The sequence below is a fragment of the Cololabis saira genome, chromosome 22 (assembly GCF_033807715.1).
Source record: "Cololabis saira isolate AMF1-May2022 chromosome 22, fColSai1.1, whole genome shotgun sequence".
In the NCBI taxonomy this organism is placed as follows: domain Eukaryota; kingdom Metazoa; phylum Chordata; class Actinopteri; order Beloniformes; family Belonidae; genus Cololabis; species Cololabis saira.
Window position 1 is genome coordinate 29,542,914 of NC_084608.1, and position 21,558 is coordinate 29,564,471.

Below are 21,558 nucleotides of genomic sequence, written 5' to 3' on the forward strand. Positions count from 1 at the left end.
AGCTAAAAAGGACTTGCGTAAATTGCAAATAGTCCAGAATAAAGCAGCTCGCCTTGCTCTTAAATCCACTACTAGATCTAATACACTGTTAAATCACCGGAAGCTGTCATGGCTGTTTGTGGAGCAGAGATTAGCTTCTAGTTTGGCTGGATTTTTTAGGAACATTTGTTCAAATAAAAAGCCAGAATGCTTATACAGAAATATAAATTACACTAGTGATAGGCACAGACATAACACTAGACATGTTGCAATGGGTCGATTCACAATGCCTAAGCCGAGAACTGAGGCAATGAGGAACACAGTCATGTACAGGGCAATGACTTTCTGGAACTCTTTGCCAGCATGTATTACAGAAATTAACGATAAAAGGCAGTTTAAGAAACGACTGAAGGACTTTCTTATACACAATGAAAATATTGTAATTTAACTTTTAACTTTTTTTTATGCTGTAATGAATTGTTCTCTCTTGCAATATTTGTATTTGTATTTTTATTTTTAATTCAATGTTTTTGTATGTATTTTGTATGATATTTTGAGGACCCCAGGAAGAATAGCTGTTGCCAAGTGTAACAGCTAATGGGGATCCTAAATAAACTAAATAAATAATCTCCTGCAGCCATCTGTATGACAGAGAACCTGAAGACGTCTCTGACTGAACACACTCCTTAGTTTCATCTGTGTTTGTGGAGGATCTGTTTGGACGGACTTTTTAAAGCGTCTACGATGTTTTAAATCTGTGAACTGACCTCAGAGTCTCCAGTCTGCAGTCTGGACTCTCCAGGAAACCACACAGATGTTTCACTCCTGAATCCTGCAGGTGGTTCAGACTCAGGTCCAGATGTTCCAGATGGGAGGGGTTGGACTTCAGAGCTGAGACCAGAGAAGAACAGCTGATCTTTGACAGACCGCAGCTCTGCAATCTGAACAAAAAGAAAGTTCTTCAAATATCAACTTTGTCATCAGGTTCATGTGGGTCATCACTGGTATCTGGACTTTATAAAACAGGTTTTAAATTCTATTATATCCATGATGTTGGTTCCTGGTTGTTCCTCTGACATGTTCACCTTTTAATGAACATCCTGGGGTTCTCTGCTAGAATAGAATATAACAGAATAGAATAGAACAGAATAGAATAGAATAGAATAGAGAATGTAATTTGTACAAGTTAAAAACAGCTCCATAGGAAGTATTGTGCATGTCCCAGAGTCCCGGTGGGTTCATTGTTCTGAGTGAGAGAGTGGGGGTTCCCTCCTTGGTGTCCGGAGCCAACAGCCTTACAGTAGCTGGTTGTAGAAGCTCTGTAGGTGCTGATGCTCAGGTTGTAGCCCCCCCACTGGAACAGACCATGGAGGGTGGTGTCGGTCCCTGAGGGGGTCTGTGCTGGTTGTCAGTCTGCACGCCTTCCAGTCATCTTCAGGATTCTCTCTGTTTTCTGTCAGAGGCCTTTTTGTATGTTTATGTTTTGTTCAAATAAAGGACCTTGCTGCGCTCACCTTTGGGTCTCCTGCTTTTGGGTTCTGTAATCTCACCTCATGACAAAACCTGCAGCTGTTTTAAAACTAGTTCAGACTCAGGAAACTGCAGACTACAAACACAAGAAAAGTACAAAGTACTTATCAAACATGTACTCTGACCTGATGTACTGGGACTTCAGACCCGTGGCACTCACTTCAGTTGCCATGAAGAGTCTGGAGAAGCTGGTCCTCCGACAGCTCAACTCTGTGCTGCCTGACACTGTTGACCTCTTCAGTTTGCCTACCCCTCCAACAGATCAGTGGACGAGGCGGTGGCATTTGGCACTTCAATTCTGCAACACCTGGGGCCTCATGTACAAAACATGCGGCGCACAAAAGATGTGCGTACGCCACTTTTTACGCTCACGGTCGGATGTTCAAAAAGTGATTCGAATGTGGAAAGTTGCACTTTCACGCACAAATCGTGTCTGGTGTACTCACTTTTCTGAGGTTTTGTCCATTGGTGACACTCACTGGTGATGCAGTGAAGTCGAGAATATGAGGAAACGTGACGTCAACAATAAGTTCACGACCACGTGAAGGACACGACAATCCCCACATCACCAGATAAGTTACACAAGAGTGGAGCTGCAACAATCTCACAATCAACCACATGATCTGAACATACAACTAAAGGCAGGAGCTCAATGATGGAACCAGCAAATCCCGATGGCAGCCTTGATGTTATGCCACTCAAGAATTGACTAGCCAAATATGCCAGGGACCCAAAAAGCAAAGACACAGATACCGGAGTTGCAAAACAAAGGATTTAATCAGTAAACTCAATCCGGGCGAGGTGGACGGGAGGGGAGGGGAGACACCGGACGACAGTCCCGGAGCACCCGGGACTGTCGTCCAACAGAGAAGGGTCTGCAAAGTAGGACCGGGGCACCCATCTACGGTCTTCAGGGCCAAAGCCCTCCCAGTCCACCAAGTACTGGAAACCCTGTCCCCGACGACGGACAGCGAGCAGCTTCCGAACCGTCCAAACAGGGTCACCATCTGCTAGGACCAGAGGGGGCAGAGGAGCAGACACAGGGGGAGACAGAGTGTTGGTGGCTACCGGCTTAAGCTGGGACACATGGAACATAGGATGAACCTTGAGAGCGGGTGGGAGATCCAAATGGACCGCAACAGGGCTGATTATGGACGACATGGACTTCGAGGAGGTCTGCGGTTTCAGCAGCAGAAGGGAGTTTGGTGCGAGAAACAAAATGGACTGCCTTAGAGAACCGGTCGACCACGGTCAGGATGGTGTCACAGCCCTGAGACACAGGGAGTCCTGTCACAAAGTCCATGGCTATGTGAGACAAGGGCCGACTAGGAATGGGAAGTGGTTGCAGAAGGCTTGCTGGAGGACGATGAGAAGGCTTACTCCGAGCACAGATGGTGCAGGCGGCTACAAACTCCCTGACATCCTTCTTAAGGGTTGGCCACAAGAACCTCTGGCTGATGAAGGTCGCCGTCCGGCGCTCCCCGGGGTGACAGGCCACCCGACTAGAGTGACCCCACTCCAACACCTGAGGCCGGACTGCGTTAGGAACAAACTACCTGTCCGGAGGACCATTACCCGGTTCCGGCTGGGCCTGGAAGGCTTCTCTCACCACGGAGTCGATGGCCCAGGTGACAACACCTACTACCCGGGCAGGTGGAAAGATGGTGTCAGAACTCTCTTGGACAGTAGGGCTTTCGACAGAGAACTGACGGGAAAGCACGTCGGCTTTGACATTCTTGGAGCCCGAGCGGTAAGTGAGAATAAAACAAAACGCATCCACTTCCACAATGAACTGTCTCGCAGAATCCGGGTGGATGAGCACAGGTGCCGTAGAAACAGGCCCTTGAGCTTGGAGAAGGCTGCCTCGGCTTCGGGTGTCCAGGAAAAGGGGCGTGAGACGGAGGTCAGGGCATTGAGAGGGGAGCGATCTGACTGAATCCCCTGATAAATCGGCGAATGAAACCGGTGAAACCCAGGAAGCGTCTCAGATGAGTCCGGTCGGTGGACCGCGGTTTTAAGTTTAGTTTTAAAGGTGGAGGTGGTGTCAGCCTCCTTAACCCAGATTGGAAGTTGGTTCCATAGTAATGGTGCCTGATAGCAGAACGCCCGCCCTCCAAAACTACATTTGGATGCTCTAGGAACTACGAGTAAACCTGCACTCTGCCTGCACTATCAGATCTTGCAAATAATGCGGAGCTAAGCCGTTTTGGGCTTTATACGCAAGTAACACAATTTTAAATTGGATTCTGAATTTTACGGGTAGCCAATGGAGCGACGCTAACACTGGAGAGACGTAGTCTCCCCTGCTGATTCCTGTCAGCACTCACACCTTTCTGTTTAGTAAAGCCTATAGTTAGTGTTTAGTAAACCTCTAGCTGGTGTTAACTCTCTAGGTAGTGTAAACTCTAGTGTTTTAGAGTAAGTAGTCATAGTTGCAGCTATAGAACAAGACTATAATAGTTAGTCTCAAATATAGCTTTGCGGTAAATATGCTGCTATAGGCCTATGCTGCAGGGGGGGCACCGACATGATCCACTGAGCGGTGCCTCTCACCCTTCTCCTCCTCTCCTCTTCCCTTCCTCTCTTCTCCATTTCCATTTTTATTTATTATAAGTATCTCATAGCTATAATTTTTGTCCATCGTTCCTGTAGTTTCTTGTGCTGGCCCCCCTTTTTTCTCTTTTTTGCATGTTCGCAGGCCGGAGCTTCAGGAGCTTCATGAGCTTCAGGAGCTTCATGAGCTTCAGGAACTGTGTGCTGGCCTCTCGAAAGCGTCTAGAGACAACATCTGTTGTATTAGACGCTATACAAATAAAATGGAATTGAATTGAATACGCGTGACAATAAAGCGGAACGAGGAGCCGTTTTTCATCCGACCAACTTAAGTTCTTATCTTAAGTTCTTAAAATACAAACAAGAAAAGCAGAGTGTAATGATGCACTAACGCTGCCCATAAACATTCACAAACCCTTACGATCATAATAAAACCACAACTCTTCACGGAAAGCAACACAAAGCCAAGAACAACAATCCCCATAATGCAATGCAGCTTAAATCGGAAGAAATGCCCCAAATAAAAAAATTTCCAGGCCTCAACTTTTGACAGGACTGTCTCCAGCTCAGGGCTGATGTTTTTTTTAAGTTAGTTTTACTTGTTTTTGCAATTCTTTGTTAGGATGAGCGGTTTTTAATGGATAATTATCCTCATTATCATATTCAAATATATCTACTTGAGGGAGGAGACAGGGCGGAGTGTTGTGCTCCCGCATGTGCGCTCAAATCCATGTTGATTGTGATGTTCAAAGAAACCTGCGTGGATTTGGGCGTACGCACAGTTTTGAACATCTGAATTTTTTTTGCGTACAAAAGAATTCCACGCACGGATTCACGTTGAAATCCATGCACTCTTTGTACATGAGGCCCCTGTTCCACAAAATCACTGTCTATGGGGGAGACAATGATCTGATTCTGAACCTGGACAGAACAAAAGAATTCATCCTGGACTTCAGGAAAAAAAGCCCCCCCTCTGTAGCCTCCTCTCCTCAGGGGACTGTGGTTGTTCCTTCAGATCAGTGAGAGCCTCAGCTGAGCAAAACACACCGCAGCTATGGTTAAAAAAAAAAACACACAAACACACAACGTGCAATGCAATACTTATGGCGCTTTTATACTAGTACCTACTCAGTGCAACACCAGATGAGAAATAAGCGGGTTGGAGCGAAGCTGCTGTGACGTCTTTGACAAGACAAGACAACAACACTAAAGATGTAGAACCTGGAGGAGATGATACTGTGTCTGTGACTTGTGTTCAATATCAAGTTAAAAAATGAGAGTGAAAGAAGCTTTAAGCGGTGACGCTTTTTTTTTTTGTCTCGGCGTTGCTGAAAAGTCAGCTGGAGGCCGCGAGCAGCTGAGAAGTGACAGAGCGCCTGGTAGATCTGGTTGTTCCTTATCGCCCGTCTACATCTCTTTTTAATTATCTCCTCAGCCACCAGGTTTATGAACATCTGCACCTCAGAGTTGGATCATGAAACAGACTTTTGCGCTGCCATTTCCTGTCGAATAAAATGAAGAAGCCTCGAGTCGCTCTTTCGCTGATCTCCACCTCCTGACTCAGACGTCTGACGCAGAGTTATTATCGTTCACGAAAACGAACGAAATAACGAAAACTAAAATTGAAAAAACAATTTCGTTAACTGAACTAAATAAAAACGGAAATTAAAAGGCAAAAACGATAACTAACTGAAACTATATAGCGTGTTTAGAAAACTAACTAAAACGAACTGAAATTATAGATATAATTTCCTCCGTTTTTGTCCCTGTCAATATAAGCCTCATGGTATGATTCATTTTTCCGCTCTAGCCGTTTATCTCCGACTGGCAGCTGCGGCACCTTAACGCCTCACGGTCCGTGACGTCACCCCTTTTTACGCAGCATCAAGTCATGGCGGCAGCAAAAGTTGGGAGAAAGCGGCAAAGTCCTATATGGGACTTTTTCGAATATGACAAGGAAAGAGATAAAAGCAAGTGTCTTGTCGTGGAAACAGACGAAATATGCGGCTTGCTTCTCAAGGGGAAAAACCCCACCAATCTAAAAGTCCATTTAAGAAGCTCGCACAGCGCGGCTAATCTCGAGTACCTTAACAAGCTGGCTGCTGTGAGCAGCCCGTCGCCCGCAGAAAGATTAGCAACATCCTCCCGGCCCGGTGGCACGGGGAAGGAGACAACTTTAATGGACTGCTTTCACAGACGACCAAACAGCTGCTGGTTAGTAAATACACAAGAACACCACAAGCGGGAAGATGCACTGGTTAACATGTTTATTGAGACCGGAATATCGACACGGCTGTGTGACTCCAGCGCCTTCAAAGGGTTCTGCACTTTACTCGAACCGAAGTTCAAATCTCCCGGTGCTGCAAGAGTGAATAACGTTTTTGGAGCTAAGATGGAAAAAAGGCAAAGCACAAATTAAAAGAAATGTTAACGGACGTGAGGAAGCTAACCCTCTGTGTGGATGGTTGGAGCAAGAAAGGACTAACAGCATCCTTCTTAGGTGTGTCAGCCTGTTTTTATCATCCACCCCGAGGCCAAGTTTACCATGCTCTGCTGAACCTACACCGAATAGAACATCCACACACAGGGGAGGCTATTGCTCGCTGCATTGATGAGACATTAAATGCATGGGATATATGTGAAGACAAGGTGCTGCTGATTGTGACAGATAACGGCTCCAACATTGTAAAGGCCGTACGGCTGATGCGAGATAGAAGCCGAGAACAAAGAGAGGAGTCCACAGATGGTTCACGGGGTCAACCAGGAGACGCTAGGGAGGACGGCCTGGATGAACTGTGTGTCCAATCTGAGTCAGAGGAGACAGACGAGGAGGATGAGGAGACTGGAGAGACTGGAGACATTGGTAAGTGTTATAGTGCTAAATATGTATTAATAAGATGTCACAATGATCTACAGTAAGCAGCAGTATTGTAAGCTAAGGCCGGCAATAAAAATATAAATATTCTATCATGATATATCACAATAATAACATCACAGTAGAACACATTTAATGTACAAACAAATTAAATAAATGTACTTTGTAATGGCCTGAGTGATATAGCTGAAATATCTTCCATGATAGTGAATTTTATATTGGTTCATATAAATAATTATTGGTTGTAAGTGCTGACTTGTTCAACTGGGAGCAAAGGGCTAAAGTGATAAGGTTAAGGTGAACATCTCAAAACTGAGACAATATTTTAAGGATGACTATTGGTGTTTTCACAAAATATTAGTCTAATGAGATTAATATATGGACCATGTTCTCCACTTCCATTGTTGACGCGGCCGTCCGGAGCTGCGGCCGTAAGGTCTCTGGCGCCTGTCGCGGCGGCAATCCCCGAACCCGGTGGTGGACACCGGAAGTAAGAGATGCCGTCAAGCTGAAGAAGGAGTCCTACCGAGCCTGGCTAGCTCGGCGGACTCCCGAGGCAGCTGACGGGTACCGGCAGGCCAAGCGGACTGCGGCCCGGGCGGTCGCGGAAGCAAAAATTCGGGTCTGGGAAAAGTTCGGGGAGGCCATGGAGGAGGACTACCGGTCGGCCTCGAGGAAATTCTGGCAAACCATCCGGCGCCTCAGGAGGGGGAAGCAGTGCTCCGCCAACACTGTTTACAGTGGAGGAGGGGAGCTGTTGACCTCGACTGGGGACATCGTCGGGCGGTGGAAGGAATACTTCGAGGATCTCCTCAATCCCACTGACACGCCTTCCGTCGAGGAAGCAGAGGCTGGGCATTCAGAGGTTGATTCATTCATCACCCAAGCTGAAGTCACTGAGGTAGTTCGGAAGCTCCTCAGTGGCAAGGCACCGGGGGTGGATGAGATCCGCCCTGAGTACCTCAAGTCTCTGGATGTTGCGGGGCTGTCGTGGCTGACACGCCTCTGCAGCATCGCGTGGCAGTCGGGGACAGTGCCTCTGGACTGGCAGACCGGGGTGGTGGTCCCTCTCTTCAAAAAGGGGGACCGGAGGGTGTGTTCCAACTACCGGGGAATCACACTCCTCAGCCTCCCGGGGAAAGTCTATTCCAGGGAGCTGGAGAGGAGAATTCGGCCGATAGTCGAACCTCGGATTCAAGAGGAACAATGCGGTTTTCGCCCTGGCCGTGGAACGCTGGACCAGCTCTACACCCTCCGCAGGGTGCTCGAGGGCGCATGGGAGTTTGCCCAACCAGTCCACATGTGTTTTGTGGACTTGGAGAAGGCTTTCGACCGTGTCCCACGTGGCATCCTGTGGGGGGTGCTCCGAGAGTATGGGGTCGGAGGCCCTCTGCTGAGGGCTGTACGGTCCCTGTATGACCGGAGCAGGAGCTTGGTTCGCATTGCCGGCAGTAAGTCAGACCTGTTCCCGGTGCGTGTTGGACTCCAGCAGGGCTGCCCTTTGTCACCGGTTCTGTTCATTATTTTTATGGACAGAATTTCTAGGCGCAGCCAAGTGCCGGAGGGGGTACGGTTCGGGAGCCACTTGATTTCATCTCTGCTTTTTGCAGATGATGTGGTCTTGTTGGCTCCCTCGAGCCAGGACCTTCAGCATGCACTGGGGCGGTTTGCAGCCGAGTGTGAAGCAGCTGGGATGAGAATCAGCACCTCTAAGTCTGAGGCCATGGTTCTCGACCGGAAAAAGGTGGCTTGCACCCTCCAGGTCGGGGGAGAGTTCCTGCCTCAAGTGGAGGAGTTCAAGTATCTTGGGGTCTTGTTCACGAGTGAGGGGAGAACGAGGCGCAAGATCGACAGGCGGATTGGTGCGGCGGCCGCAGTAATGCGGTCATTGTATCGGTCCGTCGTGGTGAAGAGGGAGCTGAGCCGAAAGGCAAAGCTCTCGGTTTACCGGTCGATCTACGTTCCCACCCTCACCTATGGTCATGAACTCTGGGTCATGACCGAAAGAACGGGATCCCGGATACAAGCGGCCAAAATGAGTTTCCTCCGCAGGGTGGCGGGGCGCTCCCTTAGAGATAGGGTGAGGAGCTCTGTCACCCGGGAGGAGCTCGGAGTAGAGCCGCTGCTCCTCCACATCGAGAGGAGCCAGCTGAGGTGGCTTGGGCACCTGTATAGGATGCCCCCTGGACGCCTCCCTCGTGAGGTGCTCCGGGCATATCCCACCGGGAGGAGGCCCCGAGGAAGACCCAGGACACGCTGGAGTGACTACGTCACTAGGCTGGCCTGGGAACGCCTTGGAGTCCCCCCGGAAGAGCTGAAGGAGGTGTCCGGTGTTGGACCACACCCAGTGATCATGTGGACTGTTATAAATGTATATGAACATGTCAGGATTATGAATTCCAAGTGAAAGCAAGACTTTGGTTTCCTCCTGGGGCCAGAGTTTTATGACTGGTACTGCCTCTTAGAACAGACTCCCCGGGGGTTTACGACACCTAGGAGGGGGGTCAGACGCAGTATAGCCCCCACAAACCCAGCAGGGTTCCCGCCAGACCTGGAGGAACAAAGGAAAAGACAACGCAAAGGGACAAGGAACGGGGCTTCCGGTCATGGCGCTGAGGTGAGCGGACGTGTTGAACAGGTGCTCCCAGAACGGTCTGCTAAATCTCCTGTATTAGAGCTATTTCAACCGTATTGAGTTTTAAAATAAAGGATGACCAGGGGAAAGACGCGGAAAGATAACAGCAAACCGACCCAGACACAAGACGAAAGTGAGTTAAACCTGACGGGAAAAGTCAACGACAACGCGACTGACGAGCACATGGCGATGGAAGGCCTGGCAGCCAGCATCGGGGCTATTCACAGTGATATCTTAGCCATCCGAGCGGACGTGAAAGAGCAACTAAGCTGCCTTCGAGTTGACCTCTCAGGTGATGTGAAGAGAGATTTAGCTAGTTTCAGGGATGATGTCAATGAAAAACTGAATGAGATTGTGGCCGACGTGAAGGAGACGAGAGATAAAGCGGAGGAGGCGCTGCAGCGTGTATCCGACATGGAGGAATGGACCGCCGCAATGAAGGAGGTGCTGTCGGAGTCTCTGAGTAATCAGGACCAAATTCAAGCCAAGCTGACCGATATGGAGGCACGCTCACGGAGAAATAATATCCGTGTGTACGGGATTCCGGAGGACACGGAGGGAAGCAGTCTGCAGGAGTTTATGGAAAGTTTTATTAAGGCTGAATTGTCGCTTCAGGACACTGAACTTGGCATACAGCGCTGTCACCGCGCACTGGGAGCTAAACTACCGCAAAATGTCAACCCTCGCTCCGTGGTGATTTACTTTTTGGAGTATAAAACCAAAGAGCTGATACTTCACTCTGCGTGGAAAAAGGGGGAGATACGCCTCGGTCAACAGAGGATCTACTTTGATCAGGACTATCCGGCTGAGACCCAAAAAAAGAGGAAAGCGTATGCTCCTATCAGAAAGCTTTTAAAGGAAAAAGGTCTCCGCTTTCATACCCCGCCGCCAGCAAAGCTCAGAGTATTTTTCGACGGTGGTCCCGTTACATATAACAGCGCGGCGGAGGCCATACAGGACATGAGGAAAAGAGGGCTTGCACCGGACGACAACAGCAGCGAAGGGCCCTCCACGTCCACGGCGGCTCCGATGAAAAGGCTGGAAAAATCTTCCTGGCAGACGGTGGTGGCCAAGCGGCGGAACCCGGGCACGCACGGAGAGAGAGCGCGGAAGATACTCAGTGGATTTCGCCGCAACTCCGGGGACGCATCCTCCACGCAGTGATGAACATCACCCAAATATCTGTTTGACATCCCTGCGGTAAGACCGACCAGCACAGTGAACTAAAACGGCATCAGAGCGAAGAAATAATTGACATTATTTAAAAATGGGACACTGTGTTAGGTTAGTCTTTTTACTTTTATTTCCATAACTCCTGACTTTGTCAGCACGAGTGTCACGATGGTTTGCTATTAATAGACTAATACACCAGACCGCGGATCTGGGAGCCGGTTCAACTTAGTCCAGACGTGCACTGAATTTATACTCTTAACTGAGTTATGTCAGACTGCACTGGAGAGACCCTTCATTTTCTGGAGGCCTCCCTCTCCAAACGAACCCCTGTCTTAATGGGTTTTTTTGTTATGGAAGCCCCTTTCTTTGTTTCTTTATTTTTTTCTTTAATTTTCTATATCTGTGTATTTCCAATTTTCAAGTTCTCTGTTACTGTTCTTATGCAAGTTCGAAGGTTAAGGTCACCTTGGGGGTTTATGGTGGAGGAAATAAATTTTCGTTTAAAGATATATGTCTCAACAGGAATATAGATTCATAACACTCAATGTTCATGGGTTGCAGAGTCCAATTAAAAGAGGAAAGATTATCGCCAAAATGAAGAGAGAACAGCAGCACATAATATTCTGGCAAGAAACTCACTTGGTAAAAACAGACCATGAGAAATTAAAAAAAATGGGTTTTAAAAACACATTTTACTCTTCATATGCAAGTGGATCAGCAAGAGGAGTTGCAATACTCATAGCAAATAAAGTAGGATTCCAGCTTTCCAAACAGATCACAGACAAAGAAGGGCGATTTGTCTTGGTGAGGGGAACATTAGACTCAAAGGAGGTAACTCTACTCAACGTTTACAGACCGCCAGGACAAGATAAGAAATTTATCGATAGAATATTTGATCTCATAGCTACAGAAGTTTCTGGTGTCCTGATCTGTGGAGGGGATTGGAATGTACAGTTACATCCCACCCTGGATTCTTCAAACCCATCCAAGAAAATTAACTCTGAGTCACTGTACATTAGGAAAATTATTCAAAGAAATGGCTTGATCGATGTATGGAGGGATTCTCACCCATCTACTAAGCAGTATACCTTTTACTCCCATCCACATGCAGTTTACTCGCGTATTGATTATTTTTTTATGTTTAGAACAGATAGACATAGAGTCCTAAACTGTAGCATCGGTGTCAGGGATGTATCCGACCACTCCGGAGTATATTTGAAATTAAATTTAGATGTTCAACACAAAAATACAATTTGGAGACTCAATACTACTCTGTTAAATGATAAACAATTTGAGAATTTTATTGTGAAAGAAATTAAGGACTATGCAGAATTAAATAATAATTCAGAGGTGTCCCCAAGTATTTTATGGGACGCTGCAAAAGCAGTACTGCGTGGAAAAATGATCATGTGGGCATCGCGAAAGAAAAAAGAAAAACTTAAACAACTCAATGACCTGATAAGGAGACTAGGGACACTGGAACAGAAGCATATAGAAACTAATGACCCGGCCCTACAAGAACAAATATCGCTTATAAAATCGGAACTAAATAAAAAACTTGATGATAAGATAGAACTCAAGCTGAAGTATGTTAAACAAACATATTATGAAAATGGACCCCGAGCAAAAAAAATATTGGCCTGGAGATTGAGAAAGCAACAGTCTGAAAGATCTATTTCCAGTATTAAAGACCCTGACACTACTCAGATATATCTCAGGCCAGAGGAAATACAAAAAACATTTGAAGGATACCACAAGAAATTATACTCTCAACCCAAATTAGCAGAGCCCTCTACAATACAGCTTTTTCTAGACTCTCTAGATTTACCATCCATTAGCACAGAACAAAATAAGCAGATAACCACAGTTATAACACAAAAAGAGATTAATGAGGCCATTTCAAAATTGAAAACGAGCAAAGCACCAGGGGGCGACGGACTACCGGCAGAGTGGTATAAGACTTTTAGGGACTCTCTAACACCTTTGTTATTAAATTGTTTTAATTATGTGCTTGGGGGGGGTGAGGCTCCACCATCCTGGAAACAAGCCATAATATCGGTAATACCAAAACCAGGAAAAGATAAGACAGAGTGTAGCTCATACAGACCAATTTCTGTTTTAAATACAGATTATAAAATTTTCACCTCGATAATTGTTAGGAGGCTAGAAAATATTATCCCGGACTTGATCGACCCAGATCAGACCGGGTTCACTAAAAATAGACGCACACAGGACAACACGAGGCGGGCATTACATCTTATAGATATCATGAGCAGAAGTAACATGAAGTCCTTGGCTATTAGTTTTGATGCTGAAAAAGCTTTCGATTCCGTAAGATTTGAATTCCTATATTTGACTCTACAGCGATTCGGCTTTAACGACACAATTATAAAATGTATTAAATCCTTATACAATTCACCAGTGGCCCGGATTAAAATAAACGGCAGTCTGTCAAGCACAATCTCTCTAGAACGCGGATGCCGACAAGGCTGTCCTCTGAGTCCTGTTCTATTTGCTTTATTTATTGAACCACTTGCCCAAAAAATCAGAGAAGACCCGGAAATTAGGGGAATTTCAGTTCAGGGAAGAGAATATAAAACATGTCTGTACGCTGATGACATCCTGGTGACTCTGTCTGAACCTGATACAAGTCTGCCTAACCTCATGTCATGTCTCGACCAATATGGTCTCTATTCAGGATATAAACTAAACATAGAGAAAACTCAGACCCTCTCCTTAAATTATTCACCCCGAACAGACATACATAAAATGTTCAAATTTAAATGGAAAACTAAATCCATGAAATATTTAGGTGTTAATATCACTAAAACCTTAAAAGATGTATACGATGCAAATTATGGTATTATCACAAATAAAATTAAAAGTGATTTGGATAGATGGGCCCCACTGACACTTGACCTGCATAACCGAATAGAAACCATAAAGATGATTATTCTACCTAAACTCTTGTTCCTTTTCCAATCCTTACCTGTGGAGGTTCCAACTAAACAGTTTAATGAATGGAATCGGATAATATCTAGGTTTATATGGCAGAATAAGAAACCAAGGGTCCGCTATAAAACTTTGCACCTGCCAAAAGATGAAGGAGGGTTGTCACTCCCATGCTTGGAGAGCTATTACAAGGCAGCACAACTGCAATACGCCATCTACTGGTGTGATGAGAACTGCGATGCAAAATGGAAGGAACTAGAGCTGAGCCGACTTGATATCCCTCTTCAATCTCTACTAGGTGATAAAAGCCTCAAAAACAAATACTCAAGCTATTTAAGTGACCTTACAAAAGTTCCTCTTAACATCTGGTTCAAAGAGGTTAGTAATTTGCACTTGGAGAGGAAATCAAGGCTACTAAGGTGGGTCGAACATGACAAGGATTTTAAACCAGCACAAATTGATTTGAGATTTAAGGAAATGACCCGAAAAGGCATCACTTCGTATTGTGTAATCTCATCTGATACAGGTCTGGAAAGTTTTCGACAAATGCAGGAAAAATATGATTTAGACAAGCGGGACTTTTATAGATATTTACAGCTTAGGCATCATTTTGATAAAAATGTCAAAACAATCAGGTGATTCTGACACGGACCTTATTAGCACGATTACTGAAGCCTACAAGGGTAAAATCATTAAGAAAGTGGTTTCTAGAATATATTCATGCCTGCAATCCTCCAAAGCAAAGTCAACATTCTATGTTAAATGTATGTGGGAGAAGGAAGCAAAAATAACACTGTCAGAAGGCGAATGGTTGAATATATGTCGAATTAACTCCTCCACTACCAGTTCAGGGCAGTGGAGGGAATTTGCATGGAAGAACATAATCAGGTATTTCATAACCCCGAGAAGGACATATCTACAAGGTGGCAGAACTGAATCTGGATACTGTTGGAGACAATGCAATAATTCGATGGCTGACCACAGTCATATCTTTTGGTGTTGCCCAGTGATCCAACCTTACTGGCTGGATGTAGCCAGAGAGATAAAATCAATTCTTGGCTTTGGAATTGAGTATAGCTTGAAATCTGTTTATCTGTGTAATTTACCAACTGATCTCAACCCCCAGGATGTATACCTTTTGAAAATATTGCTTATAGCCAGCAAAAAGTCACTAACAAGGAAGTGGTTTAAGAGGGAGCCGCCGACAGTGAGAGAGTGGATAGCCACTGTGGAGGAAATACGTGAAATGGAATTGCTGACCTTCTCCCTACGACTATGTAGTGATAAGGCCCAGAAATACTGGGGGAAATGGCTAAAGTATATGGGTGAGAGACCGTTATAGAGCAACTACCCCAGTGTTTAATTTGTTTAATTTGTTTAATTTGTATACTATGATGGATGTTTATTGTTACTTAATATCTTGGACTGATCAGAAATCACATCAGCATTGGAAATTTCCTTGTTGATATTATTACCCACGATTGTTTTATCAACTTTGTTCCCCTGACTGTTTTTTACCATACGGATTTTTCTGACAAGACACCATCCCTATTCTGCATATTGGATGGACTTACTGTACACTGGAGGAACTCGCACCCAGGGCTGGCTGCCCTCTCCTCTCACACCCAGGAACTATAGTAACCCTTTATTACCGAGAGCAATATCTGTTTTTTGGTTGTTGTTTTTTTTGATACACCATAATACACCCCCTTCGGTGACCTGTATGTTCTGTGCTGTTTGATTTCTGTCATGTTTTTTTTTTTTCAGCACATAAAATTCTGTATTATAAAACTAAGAAAAATAAAAAGTTAAAAAAAAAAAAAATAAAAAAAAAAAAAAAGGGACAAGGAACAGACTGCCTGGGGTTACGACACCAGGGGGGGTTCAGATGAAATGGAGCCCCCAGGAAGCGAGCCCTGAAGGGGGGGACTGTCCCTCACAGTAAAACCGCCCCCAAGCCCAAAAGCGGGAAGCACCCAATCACTTGCCAGGGGTGGTGACGTCACGCAGCCCGCGGAACTCAAACTCCCGTCCTTGCCCAGTGCTCACTCTCTCTCCTTCAGCCAGCGGACCGAACGGACGTTCCTGCAGGAGGGAGCCGTTCCGGACCTGCATTAACAGGGCGGGCGTAAAATCCGATACCAGAGCGCGGCGCTCTCAACTCTCTCTGTTAACTCCTTTCTTCCTTTGAGCACTTTCCCCACACCAGGGACCGTGCCGTCCAGGATGACTGCTCCGCCAGAACCCGCCGTAGAAGCTCCAGCCTTGGACCCGCAAACCCCTCCCGCAGCCCGGCGACACACACGGGACGTGAGCCGACGTTCCGAGGGAGGAACCGGCCCCCCGTGCGCAACGAGGCCGGTGTTGAGGCCGCGGTCAGGACCAGAGAGCCGGCGTGAGGCGCCGCTGCAGCAACTGTTGCCCTTTTCTTTTTGAAGTAGGAGCAGGACAGAGACTGAGGGACCGCTCGCTATCGGAGCATCCCCGCCAGAAGCGATCGGCGGTGGGGTCAAGTCTCCGACACCGGGAACCCCCCGGCAGGAACCCGGTCACCACCGACAGAGCCCGCAGCCCAGATCCAGAATCCAGTGTTTGGTGGTGTTTGGGCGATCAGTCAGTTAGAAAGGTGTAAAGCTGAACTTATGTTTAATGAGATTACTGTATGCTTATTACTGTACGTTATCATTATTGTGTTCTTTATCATCTTTTTTTTTTTTAAATATTTTTATCCCGTTTTTTTTTCCCATTTTTACCACCCCGTGCTCCTACCTAAGTGACAGTCCTGGGCATTGCCATCCTCTACCAACCCCGGGAGGGCCCTGCACTGAGCTCAGGTCTCCTCCTTAACCTGAGGAGTGAGCAGGCCGCATCTTTTCACCAGACAGGGTGGGGCTTCTCCGGCCGGACGTAGCGCGTGGAAGGATCACGTTATTCCGGCGGGATCCTCCCCACCCCATCTGGCGCCCCGGTTGGCCAGAGGGGGCATGTATAGCCCAGGACTGTGTGCATGTTTTTGTGAGGGTAACTCCCATTAGCTACCCAAGGGAACACGGGGAGAACATGCAAACCCTTTCGCCAACCCCACCCATGGTGTGGGCGCTGAAGTCATGGGGGAACTAACACGCACTTCAGCACCCACAGCGTCCCCCGGCGGGAATCGAACCCAGGACCTTCTTGCTGTGAGACGGCTGCACTACCAGCTGCGCCACCGTGCCCCTCTTTATCATCTTTATTATTATCACATTTGATTCTTTTCTTTTCTTTTCATTCCATGCATTTAACTTTCATTTCATTTCTATTGATTGTTGTTTTTCTAGTTAGTTAATGGTTTTATGATACTTAAGATTCTGCCATCGGGATTTATTGGGTATTTGTTTATCATCTTTGATACCCGTATGTAAATAAATTCTGATTGATTTTTAATGAGTGGTTGTTGTTATTTCATGCAAGATTTGGTCACAAATTGATTTGTTTAAGCAGAGCCTAGTGTTCGGATATCACGCCTTCAACTGTTATCCTGTAAGTGATAGTAGGATTTGCTGTTATGCCGGATAATTCAAATCAGTCTCATATGAGACTGATTTTCTGCTGTTTAGTTATCATTTTCCCCCGGAGTAAGGCCCCGGGGGTGGTGCCCCGACGAGAATTATTATCATTTTGATAATTCAATTTGATAAATAGTCAACTTTATTAATTATTAATAATTATTAATGATATTCATTAATAGCCTTCGATAACTGATCAGCTTAGCTACCTGAGTTGCACAACACCGGGGAGAGGGAAGTCTGGGGATCCCTACTCCGACTGCTGCCCCCGCGACCCGGACTCGGATAATGCGGTGGACAATGGATGGATGGATGGAGATTAAAATATTAATGAGAAAAAAAGTATCATCCATGCTCTAAAACCAAGGGTTACCACAGAAAAGTCCTAATTCATAAATAATTATTTATTAAACTGCACTATTCTTTTGTGTGTTTAACATTTGATGATAATACATTATTTGTTTTTCTGTTCTCTCTGTTTGCTTTGCTAAGAGCTTGAGCTGCCAGATGATGTGGAGAACAAGTTCCAGAGGATGCCATGCCTGGCCCACACCCTTCAACTCACCCTGAAAGATGCTATGAAGCACCCAAATGCTGAATCGCTTATATCAAGAGCAAGAAAGCTGGTACATACTGTGAGGAAATCATCTGTGGCAAATGAGGCATTGATCAAAAAGTGTGGCAAAACTCTGGTCCGAGATTGTAGCACACGCTGGAACAGCACTTTTGATATGCTGAGAAGACTACTGGAGATCAGAACGGAAGTAAACCAAGTACTGGAGGAGTTGGGCATGGACACACTTCTCACAAGCGATTGGGCTAAGATGGAGAACCTGGTCAAGCTACTTGAGCCCTTTGCCATTCCCACAGACCAGCTTCAGAGTGACAGCCAGTCACTCTCACAGGTAGTGCCATGTCGGCTCAACCTGGAGGCACATCTACAGATGACTACAGCTCCTGGGAAACAGTTAGCTCAAGTCCTGCTGAAATCCTTGCGAGATCGTTTCGCAGCCATTCTTAGCCCTGATTACCCACAGTTTGATGCCACACCAGCAGCAGCCTGCCTGTTGGATCCAAGTGTTTCACTGATTCTTCAAACAGCAGATATGGTGCCACTGAGGAGGGCAGCACAGTCCTTAGTGGAGAACCTGGCAGCACAGTATAACCCAGCCACTACTCCTCAAGATACTGTCACTGCCACTCAAACTGCAGCAGACTCTCCTCCTACTGTCCTGCAGAAATAGCGCTTCCTTGCATCTCGTATGGAGGTCCATGTGTCATCGACAAATCAGCATGATCATTTGACAGACAGTGTGTTGACTGAAATGAAGAGGTATGTTGATAATGTTAAACAGGGTGTGTGCAATGAGACACCATTGCAATTCTGGAGATCAAGAGAGACTGTCCATCCAAAACTGGCCCCTGTGGCACTGGATCTCGTTAGTGCCCCTGCCTCACAAGCCTTTGTGGAGCGCATCTTCTCTGTGTGCGGACTCTTGTCATCTGGACTGAGAAACAGAGCAACCACATCTCTGGAGCAACGTGTTTTCCTCAAAATCAACAAAAAATTGTTGCTTGACTGAACTACACTCATCTCTCACACACACACACACACACACACACACACACACACACACACACACAAACTGTCTCATCTGATGTTTTGAGATTTTTTTCATTTGGTTTGATTCAGATTGTTCAAACCTTATTCGGCTGTTCAGAGTGAACGTCTTTGTTGGTTTGTCTGTGTGGTTACAAGATGTGTCTCAGTGACACACACAATGTTCATTTGCAATGCACTTTATATGTATTCATTAAGGGAGTAATTAAAATAAAAAATAAGTGATTGTTAACTCACCCCTTTTGTATCTTTTGTTGAATTTTATTATACATTACATTACAGGAATGTCTCAGAAAATTTGAATATTGTGATAAAGTTCTTTATTTTCTGTTTAAGATTAAGATTCCCAGAATATTCTAATTTTTTTGAGATAGGATATTTGAGTTTTCTTAAGCTGTAAGCCATGACCAGCAATATTAAAATAATAAAAGGCTTGCAATATTTCAGTTGATTTGTAATGAATCCAGAATGTATGACATTTTTGTTTTTGTAATTGCATTACAGAAAATCACAATATTTTTTTGAAAATATAAAAACTAATAAAAACTAGCAAACCCACACTAAAAACTAATTAAAACTAACTGAATTGAAGGAGAAAAAGTCAAAACGAAATAAAACTAAACTAAAATGAAAAATTCAAAACTATTATAACCCTGGTCTGACGGCCCCCCGACCAATCGGTGGCCTGTTGTGTGAAGACAATAGATACCGCCGACTCAGCCCGCTTAGAACCTCGGCAGAATAGATACAGAAAAAGTATCAACTCGGCACGCCTCCACCTGCCTCGGCCCGTAGTGGAGGAAGTGCTAAACCGGGGTGTGGCAAGTCGAGTCGCGCTGAGTAAGTAGTAGTGTAAAAGCGCCATTAGAAACGCAGAAGTAAAATGTGCAATAAATCTTTCATCTACCTGGTAAATGTCCTGTATTCAACGTTGAATGCAACTCAGGGTCTTCAGCTATAAAAGGACATTGTACACCATTGTACTTTGTATGTTTTTGTATTATATGTACATTATTGTTATTGCACTATATGTTGATTGTTTTTTGTATAGTTATTTACTTATATACTATAGTACTATATACTTGCCTGACTTTGGGAGAATGCAAAAGAATTCCAATGTACCGGTGACCTATTGTGTACCTATTCTGTTCTATTCTATTCTATTCTATTCTATTACAGTTTTTTCTGAAAGCTTAGGCGCTAATCATGTTCTTGTAGCACAATTTCTTTTTTTTTTAATTCAAGATCTTTTTATTAAAATTTTCACAAGGTAAAAAAGGAAAAGGTGAAATGCTGAATGTCAATTACAAACATTTTGATTAGGCATGGGCATGTTGATCATAGCATACACCAGTGTGCAAAATATAAAAAAAACAATTAAGCAGTATGAAAAGATATAAAATAGTAACAAAAACAAACTACAGATCAAACTAATCCCTCCCATGTGTGCCAGATTACTAATCACAATATGAGGTCATTCTAACATCAAAAGCCTGCACTAGGAATACAAAAGAAATATGAAGTATAGTTCACAGGGTCTGGAAAGCTTCTAGAAAAGGTCCCCACACTTTCTGGAACTTATTTGATTGCTGAAGCGAGTATCTAATTTTCTCCAGTTTTAAGCAGGACATGATGTCTTCCAGCCATTGTGCACGAGTAGGAGGGAAGGGATCCTTCCACCTGAACAGAATTGCCCGACGAGCCAAAAGGGAGGCAAAAGACAAAGTGTGCCCCTGTGCAGTGGTTAACTTCCTTCCTCCCTCCATGACCCCAAACAGGGCAGTCAGAGGGTTTGGTTCTAATCTGATTTTAAGCACCAGAGAGAGAGTATGAAATACTTCCATCCAGTACTTGTTTAGACATGGGCAGGACCAGTACATGTGGATGAGAGAGGCTTCTGCTACTTTACATCGTACACAGTATGGACTAATATCTGGGTACATGGAGGATAACTTTGCTTTAGAAATATGAGCCCTGTGTACCACTTTAAACTGAATTAAGCAGTGACGTGCGCACAGGGAGGTTGTATTAACCAGTTTAAGTATGGACTCCCAGGTATCCTCTGATAAGGGAAGCCCTAAGTCCTGCTCCCATGCTGCTTTGAGTATATCTGTAGGGGCACTTCTAAGATCCAGCAACATGCCATAGAAAGACGAAATGAGCCCCTTTTTGAATGGGTCTGTGGCAAGAACTTTGTCAACTGTGGTCAAGCCTATCGATGCACCAGGGCTGGGTGTCTGGGAACGAACAAAATGTCTAGCCTGAAGATACCTAAAGAAATGTGATTTTGGAAGGCTGAATTTACTACTTAACTGCTCAAAAGATGCCACGGTGCCATCTATGAACATATCTCCAAAACGAATCATACCCCTCCTGTGCCATTCCTGGAAGGTGGGGTCCTCAAGGGATGGTTTGAAAAAGTGATTTGATGCAATGGGGCTAAGAAGAGAGAAGCTGTGAAAGCCAAAAAACTTCCTAAATTGGGCCCAAATTCTAAGAGAGTGTTTAACCACTGGGTTTTTGATTGATTTAAGTGAAGGAAGTGGAAGTGAGGAGCCGAGTAGGGCAGGAATTGACAGGTCATCAGTTGGATGTAACTCCATCGCCACCCAGTCAGGGCGGTCAGCGCCGTCGCAGTAGAAGGACCCTCCCCCTCTCGGAGCCAGTGCATCAAGCTCCTTTTAGGGTGGAGGAT

At 45.3% G+C, this 21,558-nt stretch overlaps 1 protein-coding gene across 3 annotated transcripts in view; it reads right to left on the reverse strand.

Annotated features, from left to right (window-relative positions):
* Positions 1-21,558, reverse strand: part of LOC133422945 (NACHT, LRR and PYD domains-containing protein 14-like) — a 471,822-nt gene that overhangs the window by 94,671 nt on the left and 355,593 nt on the right. For 2 of the 3 annotated variants that reach the window (XM_061713003.1, XM_061713006.1), the window contains one exon: positions 747-920. The exons of the other annotated variant lie outside the window; for it this stretch is intronic. In XM_061713003.1, the coding sequence (XP_061568987.1) occupies positions 747-920 (174 nt within the window). The remainder of the gene's footprint in view (positions 1-746; positions 921-21,558) is intronic. 3 annotated transcript variants of the gene reach the window in all.